The sequence below is a fragment of the Vidua chalybeata genome, chromosome 11 (assembly GCF_026979565.1).
Source record: "Vidua chalybeata isolate OUT-0048 chromosome 11, bVidCha1 merged haplotype, whole genome shotgun sequence".
NCBI lineage: Eukaryota > Metazoa > Chordata > Aves > Passeriformes > Viduidae > Vidua > Vidua chalybeata.
In genome coordinates, this window is record NC_071540.1 from 13397901 (window position 1) to 13421993 (window position 24093).

The 24093-nt window shown below is 54.0% G+C and overlaps 2 protein-coding genes across 5 annotated transcripts in view; one reads left to right on the forward strand and one right to left on the reverse strand.

Moving 5' to 3' along the window:
* Positions 1 to 33: 33 nt before the first annotated feature.
* Positions 34 to 20353, reverse strand: ZNRF1 (zinc and ring finger 1). Of its 2 annotated transcripts, none has more exons than XM_053952399.1 (5): positions 19526 to 20353; positions 2399 to 2494; positions 1662 to 1767; positions 1479 to 1569; positions 34 to 1116 (listed from the first exon to the last, which is right to left on the reverse strand). In XM_053952399.1, exons 1-4 carry the CDS (start codon positions 19968 to 19970, stop codon positions 1512 to 1514), a joined length of 705 nt encoding a protein of 234 aa, XP_053808374.1. In that variant the 5' UTR covers positions 19971 to 20353; the 3' UTR covers positions 34 to 1116; positions 1479 to 1511. The 2 variants fall into 2 exon arrangements, with proteins under 2 accessions (XP_053808374.1, XP_053808373.1); XM_053952398.1 differs by having other exon boundaries at positions 34 to 1330; positions 19526 to 20352.
* Positions 20354 to 20492: 139 nt separating this feature from the next.
* WDR59 (WD repeat domain 59) overlaps positions 20493 to 24093 on the forward strand; it is a 49396-nt gene continuing 45795 nt past the window's right edge. For all 3 annotated transcript variants that reach the window (XM_053952391.1, XM_053952392.1, XM_053952393.1), the window contains exon 1: positions 20493 to 20919. In XM_053952391.1, coding sequence (XP_053808366.1) covers positions 20866 to 20919 — 54 coding nt within the window. In that variant the 5' untranslated portion in view covers positions 20493 to 20865. The remainder of the gene's footprint in view (positions 20920 to 24093) is intronic.

Sequence of the window (24093 nt, forward strand, 5' to 3'; positions counted from 1 at the left end):
GCATCATATGCTTCACCAAGAAAGCCAGTGAAATAAAATAACAGTGAATGTTTTATTGAACATTGTTTTAATACCATATCAAAACACCTTGACTAATGAAGGAAGCTCCCCCCAAGCTCTGAACTCTTTTTTTCCCCCTTTTTTTTTTTTTTCATATATAAATACAGAAAGGTTTCCCGCAGGGGCACGGCCACCGGCAGGGGAGGTCTCACCAACGAAAATGCGCCCGCCGCGCCAGGAGGGGACGGGGATGGGCGAGGGGGGTCATTGCCATGAAATGACACCATCTTGGCACCTCCAGCAAAGCCACCCCTGTGACTAGGGGTGGCTGGGGGCATCCGGGGGGCCACTGGGGCCTTCCCCATACCCTCCTCAAAAGGGTCCAACTCAAAGCCGATGGAAAAGAAAGAGGGGAGGCGGTTTTGGCAAGAGGAGCCCGGCGAGGGGGCACAGGAAGGGCGGCGGGGATGCTGCAGCTCTCCAGTCTCTGAGTGGTTATAGCTGAGTTAAAGAGTGACCAGTCTGTAAACATCACCGGGGCAGGGAAGCTCAAATTGAAGAACACGCCAGTCAACACAAAGCTTCAGTTGTGGTTTGTTGTTTGGTTTTTTTTTTGTCCATTTTCTCTTTTTTTCTTCTTTTTTTTTTTCCTTTTTTTCCTTTTTTTTTCTCATTGTAAACACTTGAAAGACGTACCCCTGCGACTCAGCAGGGGGGAGCAGTGGCCCCGCTCCCGGCGTGGGGCAGAGTCCCCATCTCAACGCTGCCGGGGCCCGGGGTGGAGATCTCCAAAAGGGAGATGGGAGAGAGGAGGAATTTCTCGTTTAGTCAGTGCAAAAAAACCGAGCAGAGCCCCCGGGCGAGTCCGGGTGGGAGGTGGGGGGGTTGCCGGTGAGAAATGCCGCGTGCTCCGTTTGGCCGGCTGTCCCCCGGCAGCTTTCCCCTTTCGGTTCGGGGAGAAAAGCCAAACATCATGGCAGGGTTTCGGCCGAGGGCGTCCCCGAGGCCTCCCTGGCAGGCAGAGCTCTCCTGGTGACCAGCGGCTGTGGAGGGGAGAGCAGGTCGCTCCGCTTTTCTCACACTGTCATCTCCTGGATGTTTCTTTTTGTTTTAAGTCTTTTAAATTAAAATAAAAAACAAAACAAAATGGCAGAAAAACAACAGAACAAATAAAAATAATAAAATAAAATAAAAACTGCGCCGTTGTCCCAAGTGGATTCAAGTTTCTGGGTTTTATTTTTGTCTTCTCGAGGAATTTAAAGTCAGCCCAAAACTCCAGGCGGGGCAGGGGGGACGGGGAGAGGAGGTACAGCAGGTATAGCAAGGTGCCCTGCAAAGGCAGAGAGAGACCATCCCGGGTGAGGAGCAGGAGCCCCGGCTGTCACGTCCCACCCTATCCCACCCTGTCCTCCTCTTCCAGCCCTGGATTTAAACCCAGCATGGCAACATCCCTTCTGAGCAGCCCACCACAGGCTCACCTTAGAGAGAAGTCAGCAAGCACGCTCGGCGGGTCAATCAGAAGGATGCTCTGGGCAAGATCTGTTCACTTCAAACCATGAGTCTATACAGCTGCAAGAGGAGAGCATGTTACCACCATGCTGCTGAGCCTCAGTGTCCCTGCCTGTCCCCTTGCCACCTGCCTGACTGTCCCCTCATGGTACCTTTTGTGATAAATGCAGAGGCAGGGCAGCCTGGCTATCGTGTCCCCCTGCAGCAGCTCCTCCAGGCAGATCACGCACTCGCCGGCGTCCTTGGTCAGCACGTCATCTGGGAGGGGAGGACGGGGCAGCAGTGAGACAGGGACCACCAGAGCATTCCCCTCCCTAGGATGGAGTGGAGCCCAGGGTCACTGCTGCGGGGGCAGCCGGGATGGGGTGGAATGGCAACAGTGCTGGGAAACACTGGTAGGAGGCTCATGTGGAGGCACGGGAGGAACATGGGTCTGGGGCATCTGGAGTGAACACAACCCTTACCCCCACCTTCCAAAAAATCACCAACCAGTAGGGGGTGAGCCTTACTCCCACACTAGTGGTCAGGAGAGATGTGGGAGATGCCAGAGCTTGCAGCCCAGTGCTCAAGGCCAGCAAAGAGGGGAGGAAGGCAAGGACCCTTTGGGGGCCAGCCCTGGAGGACATGTGCCAGCAGGGCTCCCTCTGGCACGGAGGGGAGGGGAGGGGGGCCCCTTGGGGTAGGGGGCTGTGCTACAAAGGAGCCTGAAAGCAAAAGGAGCAGGCTTGAGCCATGACAGAGCAGAGTGGAGCAGAGTGGAGCAGCACCATCCACAGCCCTCCTGGGAAGCCCAGCCAAGCTGCCTGTCCGCAGCAAATGTCTCTTCAGCCTGCCCGGAGCCATCCCAGGGTGGCAGGACACCGTGTCCCCCACACAACCTGGCTCTTACCGTTGTAGGAGAGGCGAGGTTTGCTCAGACACATGATAAAGTGCATTTCCATCTCGTCAGAAGCCACAGATTTGGAGCAAATGGGGCACTTGAAACCTGGAAGGAGAGCAGAGAGATGAGCCCTTAGTGAGGGCAGAAGGAGCCATCCACCCTGCATTCTGGGGAATCCCTGGGGCCATGGTGGGGCACGGCAGCGGGCAGCCCCTCACCTGCTGCCTGCATGGTGACCCTCACCCCACACAGCACCCACTGGGCACCCACTCATCCTGTGCCAGCCACCAGCAGCCACCAGCGTGGGGGACAGCCACCGAACAGGGGACAGCCGACGAGCTGGTGCGCTGGCCGTCCCTGTGCCCGCCGCGCAGAGGGCACGGAGAGCGTGCCAAGGCAGTGCACACGTGGCCATCAGCTGCTGCCAGGCCTTAAAGGGCGAGCAACAGCCTGGGGCACGCAGCACCCAGCCACTGGCAGTGCATGGGCACATCCTTGTGCCTGGACAGTGCTGTCCCTACTGCCAGAGCTCAGCACCACATGGCTGAGCCAGAAAAGCTGCAAGGAAGGAGTTTTTTCCTATGGCTGCAGCACAGGACTGGCAGATTGGAACCTCAAACACAAGTGGATGCTTTGTCCAGCTTTTCACAGGAGTGAAGTGGGTGCTCACCCCTCTGATGCCAGCCTGCCTCCCCAGAACCAGGGGGACACTGCAGGCTGATGAGCCAGCTTGACCTTGGCCCTGCCTGGTGATTTGGGTTCTTGGATGAAGCTGGATGGTATGCCCAGATCTGCTCTGTGACCTTGCTTGGGGTGGTGCCAGGGTGTCACACCAGCGTCATCACCTACTCGAGCCATGCAGACCACCACGGCATTGTTCCTAGCCCCACTGAGTGAGGCTGCCCCAAATGCAGTTTGTAAGCCCCAAACTCACAAGGAGCAGAACCCCAAGCAGCCCTGTAGGTCACCCATCTGGGTCTCCCTGCCCTTCCACTGCAGCCAGCTCAAGGCCACGAGGTTTGTCACTGCCCAGCAGAGCAACGCAGCTCAAGCTGAACAGGCGCGTGCCACCACCACGGGTTTGCACCAGAATATCCAGCAATTCCCTGCCTGCAGAGAGGGAGAGGGTAATTTAAGGATCTGCCTTCTAAAAGCAGATCAGGTTTGACTGCAGTGCCGCTTAAGAGCTTTCTTCATATATATGCAAAGGCTGCTCAGGAATGAAAAGAAAAAGAATGTACACAAATTATCTAAGGATGAATCAGACTCTTGTTTGCCACCACATGGATGTGGACAGGGCATTTTTTTTGGCTTCTTGTAAGAGACAAAGTACAGGGTGGCTTTAAGGAGAGGCAGCTCAGACCTCTGCTGTGCAAACAGCCCCTGTAACTTCTCAACACTCCAGTGCTCATTAGCAGCAGTGATAAATACTTTACTTCCCAGGTCCTTGGATCCTGCCCCTCAGAGTGTCATTATTTCCCAGGAGGGTGAAGCAAGGATGAGCACCATGGATGGTATGGGACTGGCTCTAAAAGGACCTGCTAAAAGAAGGAGCCCTCAAGTCCAGCGGTCCTCCAGTGGGGTGTCCTGCTGGCCTGCAGCATTGCCACGCTGGGAACACATCCCTGCCCCAGCCTGGCTGAGCCACAGGGTGTCTGCTCTGAGTCCAGCCCCAAATGCACCAAGCCTCAGGCGATAGGGCAGTGCCGCAGCCGGGGCCTCGTGGGCAGCAGCACCGATCTGCCTTCAACTCTCCAGCCTAATTTTACTCCTGACCGATTTATACCATGTGGCAGCCGTGCCCATTAGCTGAAGTAGCTGTTTTTTTCCTCCTCCCAAGTGTTTACCCGCCCTGTGTATTTATAGCGCGGATAGCTCAGATAGCCTCCCAGGCTGCCTGCTGCAAGACCCAACTGGCCTCCCCTTGCAAGACACCCTCCCGGTGCCCCGCTCCCCTGGCAGCCCGCCTGCCCCTGTCCCCGCCTGAACTGCTCCCGCCTGGCGCGGATGGTCTGCCAGCGCCACAGGCGCCCGTCCCTGCCGGGGAGCTCTGGGCACTGCTTCCAGCAGCAAGTCCCTGGAAATGCTGTGAAGGGCTCCCTTTGGAAAAGGCATTTTGTCTGCAACCTCTGTGTCAGGGCACAGCATTTGTAGAGGTTCAGTACTGTTCCCTGTGCTGTGTGTGGGCAGACCTCGTTTCCTCTGGTCCCCACTTTTCTGTGCCAATGTGTTATTTTAAACAGCTGTCCCAGATCTGCCAGCTCCGGCAGCACCCGAAGGGATCCTATGAGACGTGCAACCAATGTAAAGGGAAAAGGCCCCAGATGAAACTGCCTGGTCTGTGGCTGCCAGGGCACGGTTGCCAGCAAAGCAGCAGGGCCAGGCAAGGAGCAGAGTCCTCTGCAGGCTCCAGCAAGCGGCTGTTGCTGTATCTCCAGGCCTATTTGCTAGCTGGGATAGCTTTAGCACAGTTATAAATAGCTGGCATGAACACTCCTCATGCTCCTCACTGCTCCTGGGCAGCTGGCTGGGGCACTGGGACTCCTGACATCACCACAGCCCCATGGCAAGGACGTGGGGACATTGGGCAGACGGAGAGGCCCAGGATCAAGCCCCAGCACGTATGTGGCATCCTCCAGCCAGACAGGTCTGGGGGCTGAGCCAAGTACAGAAGCACACACACACTTTTCTGGCTCTGCATTTCACAAGATGGAGGGGTGGGGGGAAAAAGAAAGATGAATATGCAGTTGCGTAAATTTTCAAGTTTGAGCAGGAGTGAGGAGCTGGTGTGGAAAGGCCCCCAGGGCAGGGGGCTGCCCTGCACCCCAGCTGTCGGCATAAATACTTGACATTACAAAAGCAACTGCTTGTGTTTCCCTTCATGGCAGGCACAGGAGCCCACCACCAGTGGGAAAGGGGAGGCAGAGGTGAACTCCCTCACTCCTTCTCCAGGTGACCTTTGGGTGAAGGTGATAGGCAGAGAAACAGCGAGGCCAGGGGATAGCCAGCACCAAACAGCAGCAGGCACCAAGCCCAGTGCCTTGGAATATCCCTTCACAGTTCAGGAAGGAGCCTGTCCTGAGGATGAAAGAGCTGCTCTCCACATGGGCAGCCCCCTCCAGGCCATGGTATTTTCCACATTCCCCGAAATCCCCGTTAATTTATCCTGCCTAAGCTGCCAGCCGGAGCAACGCAGGAGATTACATTTTGACAGCTGCTCATGGAAAATTCAGCTCCCTCCCTCCTCCTCAAGCCCTTTACGTCCTCCTCCCACATGCCTAAAAAAAAAAGAGAGGAAGGGCCCAGCTATTCCTCCTTGCCTGGGCCTCCCACACTCATGGGGAGGCCTAGGGGTTGCTCCAGGGAAAGGCCATGGACACTTCCTCCCTCCCAAGGCATCTGGTGATGCTCCTGCCCACGGCACATTAAACCTGAAGCTGGCACTGTCACCTCATACAGAAATGTGTGGGTAGGTACCAGCTCCCAACAAGAGTAAGTGAAGAAGAGGAGGGTGCTGCAGGAAGGGGGCTGGTCTGGAAAGGCAGGTTCAGGTCAAGACCTAGACTCTTGTACCTTGCAGGAGACTTTGAGAAAGCCAAGGGCTTTCCAGGGCTGTGAGACGTAGGCTGGCAGGTGATCTAATCTCTCCAATGGCTTGGTCTAGAAACCAGGAGCAAGTGGCGCTGGTGCTCTCCAGAGGCTACTACCCTCTGAGTATTTTTAGGAAGGTTACATGGTTAATTTTAGAGAGTTGGGCAAAGCAGAGCTGGGAACCTCTGAAAATCTCCACCCAGTCCTATGAATGCTGAAAAAGCCTGGTGTTTAACCCTCACAGTGCCAAAAGCACTGCCACAGAACTGCAAGGAATTTAGTGATGGTGGGAGGATTGAGACACCTTTCCAACCCATTTCCAAGTATCCCAAACAGAGCTAATTTTGGAGCTGGGATAGGAAATTCCCATCACTTGTGTCTACTGAGCAGTACAACAGGGTCAACCACACCACGTCCTGAGAGTAGAAGTGGCTGCTCCCTTCGGGGGGGGGGGGGGTGAGACCATGTCCACAGGAGCTGCAAGCCTGTCCCAGATCCCAGGGAAAGGCATGTGCTATGTCTACCTTCACCTGTCAAACCCTCCTCCTGCTGGGTGTGCCTCCAGGCAGACTGCTTACAGGCCACAGTGCCACCAGGAGTAGCCCTGGCAGTAGGACACCGTGGCTCTGTTACTGGCAGGTGGCTGAAACATGGAGAGCAGCAGCTTTTCCGCTGCACAGCACCTCCAGCAGTGGGAGGAACACACTGGTGGGGATGATGTGCCCTGAAGGCAGGAGGAAGCAGCAGCCCAGGCACAACGCCAGCAACTGACCCCACACAGCATTCACCAACTGGATCCTTGGCTGCCCAGTCTTCCACTACTGCCATGGGATAAACCAGGAGCCCTGCGAGTGGGAGTGGCAACGCGAACTCCCCAAAACGTGCCTGACCCAGGAGGGATTCCTTCTTCTCTGGTGCCCAGCCACCCCACAGGACACCTGGAGAACCAGGGAGCTTGGGTAGGCTCCAGGCTGCCTGATGATCATGGAAGATGTGGAAACCTCAGCTGCAAAGCCCATCTCCATGTCTCTAGAGAGCATCCTGGGCTCTCAGCCAAGGGAACTGGCTTATACCAGGTGAGGATGTGTCCAGACATGAGATAAAACCAGACAATATTTGGTCCAAGCATGTAGCCGTGGTGCCTCCTCCTTGCTGAGTAAACCATGAGCATTCCACCTTCCACCATGGCTTCCCTAACACTGCCAGCTGAACCAGCACCATGTGGAAGCTGAAATACATGGATCATCTTGGAAAAACCTAGACTAATGACTCAAGAGGAGGGAAAGACTGAAGGACCAGTTGGTCAGTCGGAAGCATGTGGGATTGGGTGAGGCAAAGTCCTCCTTACCCCTTACCCCTTGAGGGCTCCAGCACAGCCCCAGGAGGGAAGAAGGGATCAGGGAGGAGTTATCCTCTGTGCCAGCCAAGTGAAGGAAATCTGAAGAGCCAAGATATTCAGGCCCAACATCTAGAAAATAAATTCCCTATGGATTTAAAGCAGCCTCATTTTTTTAAAGCGACGGTCACTGAGCGGCACATTGGAGATGGCACATGGATGCACAGAGCACCTCTCCAGCAGTGGGGCACAACAGGGACCTGGCAGCTGAGCACTCCATGAGTGTCCCTTCGTGAGTAGAAGCCCACCATGGAAGTTATGCTCTACCAGCCTCAGCGATGCAGTTGGGTGATGCTGCAGGAGGCAGGCACCCAGCAGAAGCAGACCAGGATCCACCTGCCCCTGCAGAAGGAAGTGGCATCAGCTGCATGGGCAGAGGCAGCAGGCAAGGTCCAAGGCAGCCCTGCTGCCCCGGCAGGACTCAAGGCACCGGGTGAACTGCACGATGGTGCTGGGCTATTGTGCAGCACAAGGGCTGACACGAGCGGGGACACATAGGCAGGAAGGAGTAAAGCACTTAAGCTGCCTCATTTGTCAGCTTTGAAAAAGCGAGCGTCCTTCCTCCTCATTCAAGGCTGCAGAGAGGCTGGAGAGCATAAAGGATGGGTCCAGGGTGGAAATAAGATATCACACCTTCCTGGAGATGGAAGGGAGGCAGGCCTGGGGGATGCCAGTGAACCAGCCCCAGATGATCAGCCAAGCAGGGGATGTGGCTTGGATGGGACATCTCAGGATGGCAGTGCTTGGAAAGTAACTCAGCCATTTCTGCTGCCGTGGCAGAGAGATGGTCTTGCTCCATCCCCATCCCACCCCACCATTTCCTTGCTGATTGAGTCAGTTCAGCTTGCTGAGAAGAGAGAAAAGAAATGTTTGTAATATGAAAGCAGCACCCCAAAAAGAAGCTACCTCTGTGCAAGGCCAGGTTTTCCAAGGTCTAAGAAAAGTCGTCCCTGGTGTGCAGTAGCTCCTGGCACAGGCCACACATGGCAGCTGTCTGCTGTCAGGTCAGCCACACACCAGCCAAGGGTGGAGGGGATGTGCCACGGAACATGAAGCTGGCCAAGGGCAGCACAATCCTAATGCTCCAGGCATTGTGTTTCGGAGACGTCTCTGTCCACTCCCACCTGACTCAAGCCACAAAGAAGAGATGTAGCAGCAAGGACAAGGCATTAGTGCTTCAGGTGGGATGTAGGGAAGCCACTGGGGTCAGAGAGATGCAGGACAGAGAGCAGAGGGGCTGGGTGACACTACATCACAGAAGCCCAAGGCTAGCTTGCTGCAAGCCAGGAGGCAGAGCTATTTCTTTCTTAGCCAGTTGGGTTCTTATGGAGGTGGTGGGGGAGGATAGGAAGAAGGGGAACAGATTGCAATTCTGGGGCTGAGGAAAGCTGGAGAGTTGGAAAGGAGCAGGAGATACAAGACAGGGAACCCCACAGAAACATTTGCTCCAGAGCACCCTAAGCTATCGATTCTCAGCAGATGGACACACCAAAGCCTTACAAAACACCTCCAGCCCAGCCCACAGACACTCGGAAGCAGGAGGGCAAAAAGGCCTGGTTATATGGTCACAGGATGTCTAGACATCAAGTACCCTCCTTGCCTGACATTGTTTGAATATTGACCCTTTCATGGTTGTAATTGCAATTTTTGAACAGAAGCACCTATGCTAAGACAGAGATCTTCTCCCTCATATAGCTCAGGCTATACTGCAGGATCAGTTCCCCCAGACCTGGATGAAAAAGGCAACTTCTCAGGGTCACCCTGTCTTCTGGCAAGTCCTAGTTTACTGCAGAAACACTCCCCCAGCTGCTGGGAACAGGTTTCATAAGGATGTGTAGCCCGAAGCTAATTTTAGCATCCCAGAGAAGAGCAAAGTTAAGCAGAGGGGTCCTGGGTGGTAGCCCAGTGAAGGCATTAACACCTCCAACTCCTGCTGTCAGGCTGCAGGGCTCAGATTTACCAAGTTACAAGCTTACCCAGGGCTCCTGCTAGTCACAAAATAGGTCTGGGGCCATGTCATGGCTCAGGAGAACTGCAGGGATGCTCTGGTGCTGCCTCCACGCCTCTCAAGGGATGCTCAAGTGTTCAAATTCACTGCCCAGAGAGGACAACGATCCTGCAGGCACACCTGGGAATTTCCAAAGGGTTTGCCTGAATGCCTGTTTTTTTCCTCCCACGTATTTCTCATAGGAAGGAGGAGGCCCAGCCAAAGCCTTGCTGTGGGCAGCAATCTTTTGCAAGATGCACAGAGCCAGCAGGGTGATGAGGGGGTCCCAGGTGTTGAAATGAAGGAGCACAGGGGATCCTCTGGCAGCACAGTGGGATGCAGCAATTTGGAAATCAGAGCAGGAAGGGAGAGAGTTTGGCACTTTGGCTTGGCAAGGGCTGGGAGGGAGCAGCGAGGCAATGTCACGTGGGGACTGGTGGGGTGAGTCATTTCTGACTAAGACATCCGCTGGGGAGGCACCCACGGAGTCCCCACTGCCAGGCTCCAGCACTGAGGAGCTGCCAGAGGAATTCCCACTTTTGGGAAGGTTGAAACACCAAAGCCTGACCTGAGCCACTCCCAAACCAGCCGGATCTGACCCCATGGGGTGATTTGTTTCCTGACCCCTGGGTTTTCCCAAAGTAGAAACCCTGTGCTTTGATGCTGCCGAGGCTCCATCATGCCTCATCTTCAGATGATCTCTTGGGAGGATGATGGGACACTCCAGAGGCACATGATGACATGCCCTGGCTTTGTGATGCTGGGAGTATGGCCAAGCACTGATGGCACCCACGCACACCTTCCTGCCAAGGAGTGATCCCAAACAGCTCCTGGGACACTTCCTCTCGAGGCATTCCACAGCAGCACTGCATAAAGACCACAGTGGAGGGTGTCTTTGTGCCTGGGCCATGGTGGCAGGATCACTGAGGCAGCTGTTTTTCATCAGTGCAACACCCCCAACCCTTGAGGTGTGTGGAAAGGATGACATGTTGCTTTTTGGGGTAGAGAAAGGGCAATTTTTATGTAGTGGGCAGCAAACAGAGCATAAAAGGCACACAGAGCTGCACCCGCCCACAAGCAGTGCATGGCTAGGGAACACTTGTGGCCAGTTTACAGTGGTTATTTCTGCAGAAAGACAAAAAAAAAAAGTGAAATTTTTCCACCACTGGAAAAAAAAAAAAATCTTAGTGAGGAGCATGTTGCAGAGCAAGTCCTGATCTCACCTGCCCATCATGTGGTAGGAAGGGCTGCATAGCACAGAACATCTCCCTGCTCCCCAGGAGAGACTGTGATTGCTGAGGGATCCCCAGTGAATGCCCCAGGCTACCAGGACAGCAGGAAGGGGAAAAAGCAGGTGCAAAGCTGGGCGTGATTACTCTTCTCTGTTGTACATGGTGCAGAAGGGCAGGGATTCTCCAAGGCACCAAGCTCCCTGGACAGGCAACATGAGCACTCCTTTGACAGCCAAAGGCTAGGGATTTGGGGGGAAGATCTATGTTGAGGATGGGGGTACAGCACTCCAGAGCTTCCCGGCTGCCTTTGCAGCATGGAGGCGGCTGGCAGACAGAGCCAGCTTTCTGCAGCTCCAGGAGCCCTCCGAAACACAAAGCACAGCACCTCAGAGGAATGAGCCCCTCAGAGAGTGGCAGGGTCTGCCCACACTGGATCCTGCTGGAGGAGGCAGGAGGGGATACACACTGTGCCACAGGCAGAACAACCCTGTCCAGGTGCCCCACCTTCTCTATCCTTTTGCTGCAACATGTGCCAACCTCCAACATGGAAAGGGCTCCTTCTGAGGAAGGACACAGTGGGGCTGCAGATGACAAAAATCCCAGCTTGGGATTTGAAGCTCTCTCTTCCCCATCACAAAAGGCAACACCCAGAGGAGCAGAGTGTAACCCCACTTCCAGAGCTGGACAGGCCCTCGTGAAGCAGCATCTTCCTGTGAAACATTCACCCAGGACTAGGTGCAGGGTGCCACCTGTTTTGTACCTGTCTACAGGGAGCAAAAAGAAAAATCAAAGGCATCTAAAAATCCCCTCAGAAGGGTAAGATCCAGGCAAATAGCAGACTTCAAGGGCTGTGAAATCAGGGGCGCAATAAATAAGCAAATGGACATTTGTTTCAAAGCAGCAAGATCTGACCAGGGATGACCTGAAATGCCAAGGCAGCCAAGGCAGGGTGCTCAGCCTCAGCCTGTCCTGCTCAGCACCAGCTTACCAGAGGGTTGGCTGCAAAACTGATCTCAGCCCATACTGACCCGACCTCCCTGCAGACAATAACTTAGGCCATCTGCCTAGAGCCAACCTCGCCTCCTTTTCCCTGGCCACAGCTGTCTAGACCTTGGATGCATGGATTGAAAGGTGGATCTAACTCCCCTGCAGCGCTTCTGATGAAGTGCAGCTCCATCGCCTTGTAGGAAGAGCTCCAGCAATTACCCCAGCTGCAGGAGAAACTGCAGCTTCTCCCCTCACTGGTGACAAAGGCTTCTCCAAAAAACAATCCCCCAAACGCCCACCACCTCAAGCTGTAATGCAGCATCCAGGATGTGAAGAGCAGAGCCCCTGGCACCACTCTCAAATCACTGAGCTGTGATCTGAGAAAATCTGAGCCAAGGTGAAAGCTAGGGGGAGAAGGAAGAGACCTGTCTTTCGAGGCAGCAACAGGCAAAGAGACACAGAGGACATGGAAATGCCAGTGGCCTCATCCTGGAAGGAAATAAAATGCTGGGCAGGGATGTGGGACAGGGTCAGCATCACTGAGTTCTCCTGCCAGACTGCTGCTTTCCCCCTCTTGTGTTGCAGGCAGCTGGCCTCTAAAAATACCCACTGTTGTCATGCCGTCCTGCCTGCTTGGGCCAGGAAACTGCTCTGAGCAGCTTTCAGTTCCATTCTTCATCTGCGCTGCTGTGCTTCCCTCACCAGGATCTCTCCCAGCCCCTCTTCTGTGCCTGGCAGGTGACAGTCTCTCTGGAACTATGGCCATAACTTGACATAAACTCAATTAACCAAGGGTGCTAACTGGGAATATACAACCCCAGGAAATTTCTGCTAGGGTTGCTAAAACTGGCAAAAAGGTAAATATTTCTACAGCATCTCTCTGCTTCTCTACAAAGTGCCACAAGACCGTTCCAAGGCACACAGTCTAATTTCATGCCACTGATGGGAACCCCACAGCTACATGAGTGTGCAGGAGCACAGGGAGTCACAAATTTCCCAAGCTCATTCAGCCCATGACACCACCAGGGTCAACCTGGTGCTGATGCTGGCCAGCTCTGGTCTATAGGGAAGGAGGGGAGAGAAGAATCAACTTCACCTCAGAGGTGCAGTACAGCCTCTCCAATGGTGAGGTACCGTCCCCACTGGCAAAATACACCCTGGATGGAACACCCCCAGCTGCCCACAGACCCGGCGTTGGGTCTGAGCGATGCATCTGCTCGGGTTCAGCTGGTGGCACATGGCACAAACCTGGCAGTGTGAAGGCACAGGGACCACACCAGGGAGCACCAATGTATCAAGCCCCCTGCCAGCAGCACAGAAATCAGCCATGAAGATCTGCCTGCTGCTTCTCTGGCCTTTCCTTCCACCTTCCTCAAATCCCAGATTGTACGGACCTGCAGTGGGCTGGAAAGTTAAACCATGACAAGAGAGAAGCAGACCCTCTCCCCCTCCACAGGTACTCCCCTCGCCTGCCTGCAGCCTAGCAGGGCAGGAAACCTGCCAACAGCTGGGCTCTGCCCACGGGAAATGCTGTGCAGCAGCACAAGAAGAGGCCCCAGGCAGCAGAGCTTCCTGAAGCTGCACCTCCAACAGCCTCCCACCAAAAAGCACTAAGCAAAAGCATTCAGCCATGCAGCACCTGCAAGGGACAGCAGGAGCACCCCTGGGGGGTACTCAAGTCCCCAGTGGGTTCATCTGCATTTGAAACCTGCCTGGTGGAACTGGTGCAGGGAAGACATTTAAGGCCCAGCTTTAACTAGTCTTGCTCTATCTGAAATAAAAAAATTGGTGTCCCTACAGAGTCCCTACAGAGGGAGGCTTGTTGTACCCCAATGTACAGCCAGGCCAAAGCAGATGGGCAAAGTGCTCTGCATCGGCCTGCTGCTTTACAGCATCACTTGGCTGCTCATGCACATCATTCCCAAGCCCTTATGATTTCAGTTTTCAAGGGAACCAGGAGAAAGCCAGGTCACATTTACTCAAAACCAAGCACTCAGCACATCTGGGGTTTTGGTGTACCAGCAGCAGATGCCACATATGCACCTCGTGGTTGCCCACCATCTGCTTGGGGCACCACAAGGCTCGTCCCTGCAAAGGAATTTATCTGAAGAGCCCTTTGCTGCCTGTCTGATCTGTCACATGAGATATTACATCGGAAGGGGAAAAAAAAAAGCTTTTTTTTCCCTCCTCCTCCAAAGTGGGCTTTTCTCCCTCCCTGCGCTTCTCTTGAAATTAATTTTCAGCATTTAGCAGCATTTTCCCATGACTCTGTGCGGCTGCCTTGGCCAGGCGCCAGCCTGATACTGCTCCTCCACCAAAGATGTCTGTATCTGATTGATCCTCCGGCCAGTGAACAAGAGAGAGAGGAGAGAGAAGCCTTAATAGCACATTAATAAATAAGAGAAGCCTTTACGGTTATTCCAGTCATCGGAACAAACATCTCAGCAAAACAAACCAGCATGGGATAAACATACGTCACAGGCTGGGAAGACAGTCCTGGCTGGGAAGTGGGTCAGCCCAGGAGCACGAGAGCATCATTCTCAGCATCTCTAGAAGATAAATGTGTGGAAGAGGGAGAGGGCACCCAGCTACCCTATGCTGATTTATGCACAGGTTTATAGAGCAGAGAGCCCAGTTAATGTGCACAGGAATTAGTGCCCTCATTCCTGAGGAAAGCAGTCAGGATTTCAGAGGGCACTGGGGAGGCAAGGCAGCGCAGAGACAGCCTGCACTCGCTCTCTCTGCGGAGACTGAAGATAACTGCCGCCACCGCCGGCTTCTCACGCACAACACCAACATTGACGTACTTAAACTTCATCTCCAGCTCTGGTGTGCATTAAAGCTGCCTTTGAGTCTCCCATCTTCAGGTGTTCAGCACTTTGCTCTTCTGAGGTAGCTGCTGCCTCTTCCCCCCGTCCCAGGTGGATGCTGCCCTGGCAGCTGGCTCAGAGAAGGCAGAAGTAGAAAAGCATCCCCTCCAGACCTGGAGAGCCCAACAGCTGAACATCACCAGTGTGGGGAGTCATCAGGACCGATTCTGCACCCACTTCCCAAATGATCCGCAGGTCTGGCAGTGATGCAGGTGCTTGACCTGGCTGTCAGACATTACCAGCACCAAACCCACAGAAAGATGGTTTGAGGACAGTCATCTTTGGAAATTTCCACTAGCAAAAATAGATTCAGAATGGCAAGTTCATGCAGACCTTGGGGTGCCCTTCCCCTGGCCTAGCTCCTGGAAGTGGGGAGGGAAGCACATATGATGTCTGCATGTTGAAACATAGATTCAGTTGGAAGGGAACCACAAGGGATCATCAAGTCCAACTCCTGGCTCTGAACAGGACAACCCCAAGAATCACACCATGTGACTGAGAGCCTTGTCCAAATACTTTCTGAACTCTGTTAGATTTGCTGCTGTGATCACTTCTCTGGGGGGCCTTCCAGTGCCCAACCACACTTTGGGGGAAAAACCTTTTCCTAACATCCTATGTAAACCTCCCTTAGCACAGCTCCATGATGTTCCCTTGGATCCTGCTACTGGTCATAGAGAGCAGACATTGGTGCTGACCCTCCAGTAGAAGCTGCAGCCCACAATGAGCTCTGCCTCAGTCTCTTCCCCAGGTAGAACAAGCCAAGTGACCTCAGCTGCTCCTCATATGGCTTCCCCTCTAGACCCTTCACTATCTTCATGTCCCAAGTCTGGATGCTCTCTCACAGCTTTATATCCTTCTTGTATTGTGGTACCTAAATCTGCACACCAGACCTGAAGTGAGGCCACAGCAGTGCAGAGCAGGACGATCACCTCCCTTGACCAGCTGGCAGTGTTGTGCCTGATACACCATGGGACACAGTGGGCCCATTTTGGCTGCCAGAACACACTGGTGACAAGTTGGTGGCAGGACAGTCAGGGCTGAGAGCAGCTGACTAGCAAGCCACAATTCAGCCTTCTCATTCTGGTGCAGCGACTTCAATGGCAGGACTATTTGAAGAGCAAGGATTGCCAGGCACTAGCAAGAAAAAGCTCGGGACTTAAAGCTGTCAGAGCACAGCAAGGCCTCTTCCCAGCTTGCAGAGACTGAGCTGCCCAACACAGGTGTGCACACACACCTGCAGCTCACCCTCCAACAAACAACCCCTATTTCCCACCCCATTACTCTGGAGCCAGATTGAAGAGCACTTCCAGCCTTTTTTTGCTCTTAAACTGTGCATGGAGAAGGACTCAGCCCAGCACCCTGGCTGCCATCTCTGCACTAAAAACCCTCCCATCTTCCTCAGGCTGGGCTCTCCTGCTCCAGGAAAGAGCTGCTGAGAACACAGCAGCTCATTTGGCAAAGAAGGCCTCCTGACATTGGTGCTACCAACATCCAGGACAAACAGCTTGCTTTGTCAGTGCACAGAAAGCCTGTGACATTCCTGGTGGCTCTGCACAGGAGGATAAGCTAGGCGTTTCCTTAGGCTAGCCAGCAGACAAGGAGATATGGATTTATTAGAGCTTCAAACACTCAAGGGCTTTGGGTGATGAGTGGGATTTCCAGATAAACTTTAAGCTACTTACAGCCTATGCAAACTCCCTTAGATCCTCTGATGAATAACGTGAGAGATACTAAGAGAACCACACAAAGCTGGAGACATGCAGCACTAAACCACACATCTCCCTTTTCTCCCTTCTTCTCGCTAGCCTTGGCTTTACTGAGAACTCCTAAATAGTCATAAACCTACAGAGGCAGGGTCAAGTGCTACAGGCAAACTCCAAAGTTGTGCAAGATGTGTCTTTTCCACTCATGGAGGTCAAGAAATAGATCTCAGAAACCCTGGGCAGACAGGGAAATCCCAGAGCAGTTTCAGGTGGTGCTAGAACAGTTACATTGCTTGTGTATATGGCAGGCATGCCTTGGGAAAATCCCCATCAGGAAACAGGACTCATCCACAGAGGTGCTGTCCACTCAAAGGAAGGGAGGGACAAGCTCCACCATAAATGTCAGACCTCCTTGCCCATCCCATTTGGAAGATATACATAGGCTTCACTGTTCACAAGAGCAGCAGCTCTCCTGCGCTCGTCCTGGACAGGCTAGAGGCCATCAGCATCTAACTGCTCCTCCAATTCAGGCATCCCAGCAGCCATAGTGGAGCCCAGAGGGATTCAGCAGTGGGCTCTTCTCACTGACCAGCCCCATGCACAGCACCTTACAGTGATGCTGTAGCATTCATTGGCTTTGGGGACTACTTTGCAACCTCCCTCTATACAATCCTCAGCACAATCCTCCTCTCTTCCTCCCCAGGCACACCTAGCTCTTCTGCAGGCCTTCAACTGCAGAGAGGGGAAGGAGTGACACCAACCAGGGAAGAGAGCTCAGCCTGCCCCAGCTCACTCCTCAGGGTCCCTGCTGAGGGGCCTGATGAGCCATGAAGCAGCACGAGAGAGTGGAGAGGCAGAGAAACTCTGCATGGCAGATATAGGAAGCAGCGAGGCGCCAAGACTATCTGTGTGCTCCCGTTATCACAGGCACTCTGCTGCAACAACAGCACCTTATCACTGCCCTCAAGTCAGAGCTTCTCGCTGTCCCACTGAGGACCCCACAGAGCTCAGGTTGCACTTTGAGCTCCCAGCTCATCCCCCAAACCCAAGTGCTCCCAGAAAAACAAGAATGCAACCCACACGCAGAGAATGGCAGCATCCAGGTCTCCATAAAGGGACAGGCAGGGCAAGAATCCACTCTCCAACCCCATAATCCAGAGTTTGGGGGGCTCCTCTCCTCAGTAGTACAGAAGCTCAGGCAGATCCCAGAGATCCCATGCCTCATGCTGAGTGGGTTTGGTACGTCGGCGGGTCCCCTCACCCCCACCCTCGAGTCATCCTTCAAAGGGAGCAGGGACAGTCACGCGCAGCAATGTCAAAGCTCCTCTCCATTTACCAGAGCACTGCTGCTTCAGCACTTTCCAGTGGCTAATGGAGTGGCTCAGCACCACAAGAGGAGCAGGTCGATGGGGAGGCAGGGGGGAAGATGCAAGTAGCTCCTGACTGCCCTGCTGGAGGTTAACCAGCTACAACGGGAGTTTAACAGGAATTTCAGCAATCTTGCGGTGGCTTACTTCCCCCCTTCCCTGCAGTCTCCAAATCCTTCATTAACTTCTTACACTAAGAGAAGAGTGCAAAAGTTAAATGAGCTCTGACAAGTTTTCAAAAGGGGTTTTAAGCATCCTCCACTCCTTTTGCTATTAATTAGCAACAAAGAACCACCACCGGGAGAGGCTTTGGTACAGATGGAACAGCTCTCGCTGCTGCCCGCGCACGCTTCAGCTCAGCTCAAATGCTCTCAGAGGGCCCCAAAAGAGGCACCAGAGAAACCCAGTTCTTGCAGCACTTCCCACAGCTCACGCTGCAATCTTTCAAGGGCACCGTGTTTAACTTCGCAGCACTGCACTAACTCACTCAAGTGGCTGAAAAACAGCTTACTCCATTTTGCAGCTGTTTTTTTTTTTTCCTGAACAGGTTTTTGCCCCTCAGCATTGCAGTTTAAAATGTAACTGATACTCTCTGACCAACCATTGTGAGCTGCAGGGTGTTTCTGTAATGAGACCCTCCTCGCTCCAGAGGCAGCAGAAGCCCCCACGGCCCTCATTCCCACAGAAGCTTGTGGAATACCTGGAAGGATGCTGTGCCTTCATCTCTCTCTACATTTAGAAACCAAAGCAGCAGCACAGTCTGTGCAAGGTCATGGAGCAAGAAAGTTTGCAGGAGCACTTGGTCTCAAAGCTGGTGCCACATGCCAGGCCTCTCCATCTGGCTTATCCAGATCAATAGGAATCAGACCTGGGACATTCTGAGGATGTAATGCAAGACACACAGCTTCCATCTAACAGAGCAGCCCCTGGAGACTGGGCAAAAGGAAAAAAATTCCAAGATTTTTTTTTTCCCAAGAAGTACGAAAATGGGCCCCACGAGACTCTTCTTGCACTTTGTTCTTATCCACTGCTTCAGTCTCAGGCCTTCCTGAAAATGAGGCATTGTCCCAAGGCATATTATGAAATTCCCAGACCACGTCACACAAGGAGAACACAGCGTTTGCGAGGGGGACGGGTGGGAGAGAAATCCCAGACTATTCCAGGAAATACAAGGAGACATCCCTGAAATGACTTCCCCTCCAGCCAGGAGGGGAAGGGAGGACCTCCCACCTCGTTCCCTGTAACCAGCCAAAACTAGGTCAGTGACACAGCCTTGCTCGCAGCAAGAGCTCCTCTCCAGACACCAGGACACATGGAAGTGTCCAGCCAGGAGGGTGAAGGGGGTAATCTTGCCCCTTCCCATAGCCTGACACGTTTCCTGCAAGAGAGCCCAGCTGGCTCCCCAGCCCTGTCAAAGAGGCAGGCAGTTCCTCCTCTGCTTCCTCCTAAGCAACACAACACTGCCAGCTGGCTTGAAAGAGAAAACCCACTTTGGTCCTTCCCTGGCCCTTTATCAGACAAAACAAAGGAAAAAAAAAAAAAAGATCCCTACACCTTGCTTTCAAAGGCTTCCTCTGCTTCTTTCCCAGTTTCTAAGGCTGGGAACTGCTACACCTGACTGGCAGCCCTCACACACCTTCAGCAGACACAAGGTGCTCAGCCTGGTTGCAAAACCCAAGGTCTTAAGCTACAGCACCCTCAAGACCACTATCCCCCAAGTCAAGGGAGGATGGGGTGGGGGTGCCACATCCACTGCTTCATATCCTAGAGCCAAAACACCTCCCTTCTATCTAGAAAGCTTCCTCCCTTCACAGCCCCTTCCTCCCTTGACCTTGACACAGATGCCAGCTCCAGCACGCACCCACTTGTCTGTGCCAGGGAGGGGATGGGGGTCCAAGAGGGGGTCAGCTCCCCCTTCCCGGCTGAACCGCGCCCACCGCCGCCCCCGAGCACCCACGGAGGGAGGGGAAGCCGAGGGAAAGCTTCGGGGAGCCGGCACTCACCGCTGTGCGAGCTGAACCACCGCGGTGCGATGTGAAGGGGCAGCGCGTCGGCCAGCGAGGCCCTGGCGCCCAGGTACAGCATCCCGTCTCTATGGTGACCGCCTCCCGTCTCCTGGAAACCGTTGCCATGGGCGTACGTGGAGTCGGAGCCCGGACCGCCGCCGCCGCCGCCCGGGGCCCGCTCGGCCTCCCCCGCCGCCCGTGCCGCCGCCGCGTACAGCCCGAAGGGGACGGCGCCGGCCGCCGCCGGGTCCATGCCCATCCCGGCCACCGAGCTGACGGAGCGGCTGCGCAGCCCCATCGCGCCGCCGCCGCCGCCCGCCCGGTAATGGCCGAAGGGGGGCGGCCCCCCCCCTCCTCCCGGCGGCGGCACGGCGCTGTCATCCGTCGACACCCCCGGGAAGGGGCCCCGCGAACGGGTCGCCGTGCTCTGCTTGCCCCCCATGTGGGCACCGCCGGGCCGGAGGGAGCCGAGCGACAGCCCCCCGCGGGGAACGGGGCCGCGCCGCCCCCGCTGGGAGGCGAGAGGGGGCGGAAGGAAGCGGGGGGGCGCGGGGAGCTACGGGCGAAAACCCATCCCCGCCCCAGGCATCCTCCCCCCGCCGGGCCCGCAGGGGCGAGGGCGCCCCGAGTCCGCCGCCGCCACCGCCGTCACCCTCGGCGGAGGCCGCCGAGGGCTCCGGGGCCGCGGAGCGGGGAGGGAGCGGCGGGGGAAGGGGGGTGGACGCCGGCAGGGTCGCTCCGCCCGCCTCGCTGGTGCCCGGGGCGCGGCCGGGAGCCGGGCGCGGATCAGCTGCGGCCCATGGGCGGTGGGGGCGGCGGGGGCGGCGCGCCCCGCTCCGCTGCGCTGCGCCGGGCACGGCCTCGCTGCGGCCGCCGCCTGGTGCTGGGCGCCGCGCCGGAGACAATAGCGGCCGGCAGCACGCATGCTCCCGCCCCCGGCCCCCCCCGGCCCGCCGCCCTTAACCCCTGCACCGCCGCCGCCCGGCGCTGCGCTCGCCGCCGCCGCGGGACGCGGAGCCGCCACCGCACCGACGAGCGGGCGCTGCCCCGCGGAACACAACTCTCGACCCACGCCACGCACACATCTTGCTCTGTAGCGGGGCTGAGACCACCCCCGGGCCTCTGCGGCCAGAACCCCTCCGGAGAGGCCGGGCCCGCACGGGGCCCCCCCACTCGGGCCGTGGGACCCCCACCGGCTCCACGGGACTCGCTGCCCCCGTTCACCGGGCCGGGGGCGGTAGGGGGGTGGTGAGCGGCGGGACTACACCTCCCAGCAGTCCCCGCACGGCGCTCCGCGGTGCGCAGGCGCGGCGCAGGCTCCGCCGAGGCGGCCCAAGATGGCGGCGCGCTGGAGCAGCGAGAATGTGGTGGTGGAGTTCCGCGACGCCCAGGTCGGGGGGCCCAGGGGCTGCCGCATCACCGCGCCGCGGGGGCAGCCCCCTGCCGGCCCGTGACGAGCGGAGCGGGGGGAGGTCCCGGCCCGGGAGGGCTCGGCGGCTCCGCGGGGCCTTTCGGCGGCGATGGCCGGGGCTGAGGCGGTGTGGAGTCGTTTGCGCGGAGATAACGCCTTAATTCACGGGGCACTTAAGTGCTAATCTTAATTAGATTTTGTATTTTTTTTTTAAATACATTTCCAGGCCTAACATACGATATTGCCACTTCCCACACTTTCCTAATTTCCTTTTGCTGGAGGAGCTCAAGGCCAGCGTGGATGGGGCCCTGAGCAACTGGTCTAGTGAAAGCTCCCTGCGTATGGCAGGGGGTTCCAATGAGAGGAGCTTTAAGGTCTCTTCCAACCCAAACCGTTCTATGGCTCTGTCACTTTTCACGGAGGCTGTTACAGCTACTGTCTCACTGACCAATAAATTGCTGAGTGTTCCTTGATTAAAATAAAAAGTGGCTTGCATTTTTTTTTTTTTTTTTTGGAAATAGCAAAAAGGTCAGCTTTTGTTTTTGAAGCTGATGGTGATAGTAGAGCTCCGCTCAGAGTTTGTTTGCTCACATGCTGTTGTAGAAGTTGTTCTTACATCCTTGGAAGTGTTCATGGCTAGGCTGGACAGGGCTTGAAGCAACCTAGTGAAGTCCCTGTCCATGACAGGGATTTGGAACAAAATGGTCTTTAATGTCCCTTCCAACCCAAGCCATTCTAGGATTCTGTTCTAAGAAATGTGGGGATTTTTAAGGTGTTGGCAATAACTTAAGAAAGCTAGATACAGTGGGGAACTATGAGATACTTCAGCAGGAAACCCAAAAAGATTTTAAAAAAACAGGTCTGAAAGCTGTCTCGTCTCATTTGTCTTCTTGTGCTGGAGCAGTAAGGGCTCTGTATTCACCATTACAAACAGAAGCTTTGAATCCTGTGTTCTGCATCCAGCTTACCCTCTGTAAGCTCACAAAGCTTTTCACTTTTGTACCTCAAGAGCATTGCATTAGTTTTCCTTCCAGAAGCTTTAAAGCAGCCTCATCTGCTACTGAGGATTTGTCCTCAGGAACCCAGTAATGAGATACGAGGGTACATCTTCCTACATCACAGATTCATGTTGCATCTGGCTCAGGAGATAGGAGGCCTCATGACTTTATTGCTTACTCATAATGTCTGCTGTGTGGGAGCAGAAGGGACAGGTGTTGCCACCCCGTGCTGCAGCAGTTGGTTTCAGTGTCATTCCTGCACTGGCACAAACCTTGGCAGAAGGTGAGCTTGGGGGTTTCAGTCACTTTGCTTTACTCTGGTGTGATCTTCCTGGAGCTCTTCTGACCTGCCTGCTGTCCCATGTGAAACCAGAGAACTGCTGTGGCTGGGGCTGCCAGACTGCTGCTTCAGGCTAAACTGGTTTATATATTTGTGTCTGAGCTTTTTTTTTAGGAGTCTGCAGGAACATTTTTGCAGGTGGGAAACCTGAGCTTGAGAAATTGGAGCACCGTGGCTGAAATCATCCAGTACCAGCAGTACCAGTCTTGAGCTCTGCATGTAGGCCACACTATCTCCAAAATCCCTACCCTAAAAACAACCTAAATGGAAACAAGAATCAAAGAGTGGGCAGCTGTTACATTTATAGCCAGTACATCTCTGCAAGCACTGCAGCTGTCTTTGTTCACCATGCTGGAGTGTGTCATGAGAAAGCTACAGCACCCAACCTGTAGCACATCAGAAAATCACTGTGTGTCTTGGGGCCTGTGTTACCTACAAGTGTCATTTTTCTGTACAAGCTGACAGAGGTGGTGCTCTGTGTATTGATTTAAACAGGACCCACAGGCTCTTCTTGGGCTGTTGGCACTATCAAAAGGAGAGCAAAACTCACCCAGTGCAGAAATGGAACCATTTGTACCAATTCAGTGTGTGGATGGGATATTGGGTATGCAGGGAATTGGTATTGCTTGTTAAGAGTTTGCAGCTCTTGAAAAACACCATAGCCATGTCAAATTGGGTTGGTGTGTTGCCCCTCATTCTCAGGAGAGAATGAAGCTAATTTGAAAACTAATGAAAGTTCAGACATGAAAAGGAGTTTTCCTTGGCTTGCCTAGCAGAAATCAAGCAAAATGCCAAAGTAGATGCTTGAAGTCTGAGAAGATGCTGCCTGGACTGTGGGTTCAGAGCAGGTTCTCAAAAGTGCAGTGCTCCTGCTGTGCTTACTCATGTCATTGTTATTAATGAGCAGCAGTTCTAGCTATCCACAGTGTTGTTTTAGGATAAAAACTGCTTTCAGGTTCATTTGTTCAGTTTCAACTCCCCCCTTCTGGAAAGTTGTGCTGTGAAGACTGACATATCACTATACCAAGCACGTTAAATGACAGCTGTTTGGGTTTTTTGTTTTCCTGTGCCTAGATAAGGCTCTTGTATCATAGGGAATTGTTTGTTGCTGTAAAACAACTTAATTTGTGACCCATCAGAGTAGCAGCCTGACATGTGAAACTTTTTACATCATTCTGATTCTTCATTACATTTTATGATGCTTGGTGCCTGGAAAAAAACAGTTTACCAGTGTTCATTATTGAAAACAATTTCTAAAGACTTATGAGATCCTGGTGTCAACATTAGAAAAAATTAACTTGTATATGAAATTATCAATCTTTTTTTTTTTTTTTTTTTTCTGTCTTGAGAAAGATGGCTCCAACTGTATGAAATATGTCTCCTGACTACCTCTTCATCACATGAAAAAGCTCTGATTACTGTAGTGGCTTTAGTGATCTTCATTTTAATTTCTCAGAAGAAAAATGTGTACCATCTGGGAAAAGTTCTTTCTTCTGTTGATTTGTTTTGTTTGGTTAGTTGTTTTTTTGGTTTTTTATATAGATTCAGTAACCTACTTTTTGCAGGTTTTGTTCTGTGTTTTGCAAGTTGCTGTGGAGTCTAGAAAGCTGGAATTGTTTATTTATAATTTAGAGATCTTAAAACTAGCTGTTTATTTACAGCATTAGCTTTAGGACTAGGGAAACCTTGCCAGAAGATTGGATTTGCTGCCTAGGAAAAAGTAATGAAATGGAGTTGTTCCTGGAACAGTAAAAGTGGAGAAATGGGGTTTGGTTTACCATGAGCTCCTGCAGAAACTCTGCAGGCAGCAGTAGCT

What these genes read in the sequence shown, in the direction of transcription:
- ZNRF1 (XM_053952399.1), bottom strand. Translation starts at nt 19,970, where the DNA reads ATGGGGGGCAAGCAGAGCACGGCGACCCGTTCGCGGGGCCCCTTCCCG. An exon ending in GTGGTTCAGCTCGCACAGCG is followed by an intron (nt 2,495 to 19,525) that starts GTGAGTGCCGGC and finishes CTCTCCTTCCAG; the next exon opens with GTTTCAAGTGCCCCATTTGC. An exon ending in ACCTCGCCTCTCCTACAACG is followed by an intron (nt 1,768 to 2,398) that starts GTAAGAGCCAGG and finishes CTCCCCTCCCAG; the next exon opens with ATGACGTGCTGACCAAGGAC.